Here is a 5330-nt window from a genome sequence, read left to right as displayed (position 1 = left end):
CCTTGCCTGTAAACTCTACCTCCCCAAACCCTCAGGGGCTGACTGCTTCCCCTTCCCTAGGGAGCACACAGAAGCCATTGCTGCCTCCCTGCCACTAAACCTGTGGACCCAACCCACTGCACCTTCCTGCCAGGTGGACGGCGTGCCAGGCAGCCTCTCCCTGAGCACCCTGCCCAGTGGGCATGTGCTACCTGGTATTGGGAGCTCTCCCTGCATGCACCCACCTCAGGCACCCAAGACTCTGGCCCATCACCCTGTTCATCTCCAGCAGGAGATACTCACGCTCCTGTCTGGAAAGTGCCTTCTCTGACCCTTGGCTCCTCAGGCTGCCCCATCCCTCTCTCCCTTCAGATTAAAACTTCTTCCCAGTGTCTCTGTCTGACCCTCACTCCCCCCACTGCCACCACCACTCGCTAAAACTGCCCCTCCAGGGGCACCAGTGGCCTCCTTGTCAGTAATGCCAGGGGCTGCGCTGTATTCTCACCCCTAATCTGTTGCTTTCCAGTGCTGCCCAGGTGGGTGCTCAGCCTCTGGGGTCAGACAGGCCTGCCCGCATTCATCCTCAGGAGCTCAGCAATTCAGCCTTGATTTCCTCATCCGTAAAATGGTAAAAAGAGTACCTGCCTCAGATGCTCCTTGTAAGGATTAAACAAGTTGATCCATGAAAACAGCTTAGTGCCCCAAATGCACTAAGGGCTGCTCAGTGGAAGTTAGCTTGTACTCTTTCCCTCTGTCCAGTTCTCTCCATCTGCATCAGAATCACTCTAATCCAGCCTCCCTGCCTCTATGGTCCGGAGAACTCCTGACCCCTCCCTGGCTACCCTGCTGTCCTGACCTCCCAGCCATTCTCCCTTTGGGCTTCCTGGGACCCCACCCTTCCCTGGCTGAAAACCCTGCAATGTTTTCAGTGCTCCTAGCATGAACCTCCTGCTTCTGTAATAGACTTCAGACTCATTTTTAAAACAAGAGACAAATGCTACAAATATCAATATTTACAACAGCAATACTCAGCATTTTTCTTTGCTATAATCTAACACAAAAGAAGAACTTTCAAAGGAATACATACAGGAATATTCAACCTCCATAGCTTTAAAATTCCCTCAAAAGGCCTGTTTACATAAAAAAAAAACAGGTGTTTTTTTCTTATGTAAAAATCACATTTTTTTTGTGCACAGGTCCCCAAAACTTTTATATGGACTGTAACACCAACCCGTCGTTGAGTCCTGAAGCCCTGGGTCTCTGGGGAACCCCACTCCTGCCTGAGCTGAGGACTTTAAGTAAGAACTTCTTCAGTGTCGTGTGAATGGCATGAGGACCTTGTCAAAATGTGATTTCTGGTTGAGAAAGTTTGGGGTGAAGTCTGCACCTCTAACAAGCTCCCAGGTAATGCTGAAGCCACAGGTCCAAGGTCCAGGCGGGAGCAGCAAGACTCTCAGCCTGCGTCTCCCCACAAGACTGAGTTTCTTAGGAGATGGACCCTGTCTGTGTCACTCACAGTGCCTGCCCATGGCAGGTGCTCCACGAAAGCTTGCTGAAGGAGTTGTGCCCAGTCCCCGTGTGGCCTCACGTCCCTGGGGTCTTGGAGACGGTCCACTTGCTTTCTGAGGATGCTCTGGGCCCAGCCCCGGGCTGAGCCAGAAGCCATGTTAACTGGCTGTGGGCACTATTATCACCACACTGCCTTGGGTCACAACCTCTCCACCTGCCTCCTCTGCAGCCACATCCCGGTCCTCGTCTTTACAAGACTTGTTCCTGCTCAGAAGCCTGAAACACCCAGGTTCTCCCACCTCGGCATGGCCTCCTCTCCTCCGTCTCCCATACTGACTGCATTGCCCCTCACCCTGGGCCCTGGCTTCCATCCTGCCTCCACCTCCCCACCCCACGCCTACTCTCCTCAAAGAACTCTGCCCCACGACCCCCTCACACTTACCCCTTTCCTGACCGCCCTACCCTGGGCCTGTGTCAGAGCTTGACTGGTATCACAGGGCAGGGGCCACCTTGTCCTGCAGGGCTGCCCCCTGGGCTCCCACCCTCCTGGGCTTCCTGCTTCCTCTCTGGCTGCTGCTTCTTGGGTCCCTTGTCCCCCCAGTCTGTCCTGGCCCCTTCCCCACTCTGTAAACCCTCCCATCAGTCCACACTGCCAAGTCCTTGCAGCTGCACCGACTGTGGTCCAGACCCTGCAACACAGCTCTCTCTTTGGTGACCAGCCCCTGTCACTAGAGGTGGCCCGAGACTAGCAGGTTGCCCTCCTCTCCTCCCTTCCCTCTTCCCTAGGACCCTGGCCAGCTCCCTCCTCCTGTGTCCTGGTGACGGCTTCCTCAAGGTCCCTGAGCCCAGCAATCCCGTGCCGCAGGGGACTGCGGGCATCAGGAGTCCACAGTGCAGGGCTGTGCTGCCACCAGACGAGTGAAAGAACGGGCATCTGGTGTCTGGGCTCCGTCTGCCAGGAGCAGCAAGTGTTGAAAAGGAGCTGTGCGAAGCCTGTGAGGCAAACCCTGGGGGCTGTACCACCAGGAACTCAGTGCTGGGAGAGCGTCAGATGATGTTCTCGGTGCTCGAGCCCACACGTGGATGAGAACCGTGTGACAGGTGGCCAGACAGCTGAGGGTCAAAGCTGTCCAGGGACAGCGGGACCAGGCCCAATGGGCGGGAGGCTCAGGGAGCTCAGACTCGGGTGGGCCCTCACCTGCTAGAGGGGTCCTGTCACCTGTCTCTGCTCTGCCAGTGGCCTGCCCAGCTCTTAGCCTCCTTGGCAAGATGAGGAGATACCCTTTCGATAATTTTTTTTCCAAGTTGCACTGATCTCAAGTACTAGAAAGTGATGAATAAGTCTGTGGTTAGCTGTGGAGGTTCCATGTCAGATAAAGGTTCTTCCGATGCCTGCCCCCCTATCAACTGGGTGTGGGCACGCGGCTGCTGTGCATAAAAGACGGGAGACGGTCTCGGACGCTTCAGAACGGCACGAAGGACCAGGACCAGACAGACGGCATCCTGCCAGCAAGCATGAGCAGCCTCCCCATTCTGCACTTTCTCTTGCTCCTGCTCAGACTCCAAGTCCCTCAGGCACAGGGCTTCCCGACACTCCGGCCTGACCAGTACTCTGTGATAGTCACTGAGATTCTGAGAGCCCTCAACGAGTCACCTTTGGCTTCACAAGTGAGTAGCTGGGATAAGTATGGGCAGGGAGGGTGCTGTCAGCCAACGGGACTCACTCAACGGGCTGTCTCTCTCTCTGCCCCCACAGAACCCCTTGAACTGGAATGACAAATTGATCCTGCGGGTAAGAGCTCAGCCCTGCATGTGGCTGCATCTGGGGCCCAATCCATCCCCTCCATGGGGGGCCTCAGGCCTGTCACCCCACCTGCCTGGCCTTAGCTTTCATCTGTAAATGGGGTTGACAGCATCTATCCCAGTGAGTGTGTTGCTAGAATTAGGCAGCACAATGTGAGTGAAGGTCCCAGACCTGTGTCTGATGCTCAAAGGACTTGCTTAGAACATTGCCTGCTCATGGCTATGATAGGAAAATGATTTTTTTTGTTGTTGCAAAATTGAAAGGGGCAGCTTGAGGTGAGCAATACCAAAGGCCTCAAGTTCAGTTTTCAGTGGGGCAGTCCCTGGACTGGCAGAATAAAACGTCCCCCATGACTGCACCTGCTTCCTTCCTTTTCCTTAAAAAACAGAGCCACGCCTTCCACCCTGAGTGACCCTGGACATCATTACATAGAGTGAGCTTCTGAGCTCCAGTCGGCTTCAGGGGTTACCTCTCCTTTGCTTGAACGGCATTTCTTGGGTCACACAAGAGGCTGAATCTCTCCTGAGTTTATTGGCCATTGGTATTTCTCCCCTTTTAGGCACTCAGGGTTCTCATGCAGCTCCCTCTCCCATGCTGGGGTCTCTGTGATTTTCTTCCTAATTTCTAGGAGCCCTTAATTCAGTCAAGGCATTAACCCTATCATCTGGCCTCTTAGCTGCGAGTATTTCCCCTAGCCAGCACTCCACCTTGGGTAGAGCCAGTTTTGGGAAATACATATTTTTTCCCCAGGTGTAGAAAGGTCCGCCTGGGCCCTCTACACAGCTGACATGGAGTCAGGGGCTCTGGGCATGAGGGAAGAGGGCCTCACCCAGGGTGTGCCCTCTCCTCCGGGCCTATGCCCTTTAGGGAAGCTCGGGGACCCACTCAGGACAAGAAAGGCACAAGGAGAGGAGTGCCCAAGGATGCCCTGAAAGGGGCTTAGAAACGGTGGGGTGACTTTAGCCTGTTCACGAAAGGAGACGCCTCAACCTTTCCCCCCGCATGTATTCTTGGTCCCCTCAGAACAGGGCCCTTCTGAGGCCAAACCTGGATGCATTTCTGGAAGCTGCCAGTAATTTGTATGGGAACGACTCACAAATCAGGAAAAATCTTAAGGTGTGTGAAGCTGTCGAGGATTTCTGGGACCCCCACCACCACCCCTGCCTTGGCCCTGCCCCCTCTCCCGGGGATGAGGGTAGCAGGGCCTCCTCCTTCCCAGGTCAGTCTCTGCCCGTCTGCTTTGGTCTCTTTCCACAGGAATTCCGGCCTATCCTGCCCACCCCCACGACTGAGGTGAGCTGCCCCAAGATGCCCCTGCAGGTGCTGCCTTCAGTCATGACTTGACCCCAGCCTGTCATCCACCTTCCAACCTTGCCTCATCTAACGCCACCTTCATCGTTTCTTCACAGGCAGACCAAATCCGTATCGAGGAGAGTAACAAGGGTGATTTCCAGCGTAAATTGAAGCAGTATCTGGTAACCATTAATAGTTTCCTGCGTGACAGGAACAGGCATTGAGCTGTACTTTCCTCAGTCCGATGTCTGGCTCCCTCTCTGGGCCTTCTCACCGCAGGCCCTTGGGACGTCAGAAAGAGCAGAACATCTGAAGATTACGGGGTATCTCTCACACAGTCCAGGACCAGAACATTTTCATTTACTGTAGACTCAGAGAATTGTTAATTGTCTAGTTTCTGAAATGTGCCACCCCTCTTTGGCTGTTTTTGTGACTATGTTCTCATTTTGATCCTATGAAGGCTATTTATTTATGTATTTATTTATTACTTTGTGCAATGTGAACCGTATTTATTTGAGCAGGGGAGCTGTGTCCTGCTCTTTCTAAACAGGAATCAACAGGGGGATTCGGGGGTACATTTATTTGTACTTCAGGTTTTAAACTGATTTCTCACATCTGTGAAAATAAATTACACTCTTGGAACAAATGTTTTGTCACCAGTGTCTCAGTTTGACTCAGGTCTTAGGAACTCTCTTGCCTGATAATAGAGCAGCTCTCTCCCACCCCAGCCTTCTGGCTTCCCTGC

The 5330-nt window shown here is 53.7% G+C and overlaps 1 protein-coding gene across 1 annotated transcript; it reads left to right on the top strand.

The window, feature by feature from the left end:
* The first annotated feature begins 3003 nt into the window (after window positions 1-3003).
* On the top strand, window positions 3004-4809 carry LOC108392856 (interleukin-3-like). The gene is made up of 3 exons (XM_073221452.1): window positions 3004-3243; window positions 4316-4511; window positions 4586-4809. Exons 1-3 carry the CDS (start codon window positions 3004-3006, stop codon window positions 4807-4809), a joined length of 660 nt encoding a protein of 219 aa, XP_073077553.1.
* The last annotated feature ends 521 nt before the right edge of the window (window positions 4810-5330 follow it).

The sequence above is a fragment of the Manis javanica genome, chromosome 14 (genome assembly GCF_040802235.1).
Source record: "Manis javanica isolate MJ-LG chromosome 14, MJ_LKY, whole genome shotgun sequence".
Lineage (NCBI taxonomy): Eukaryota > Metazoa > Chordata > Mammalia > Pholidota > Manidae > Manis > Manis javanica.
The sequence above is the reverse complement of the archived record's forward strand: the minus strand, read 5'-3'. Positions and strand labels throughout refer to the sequence as shown.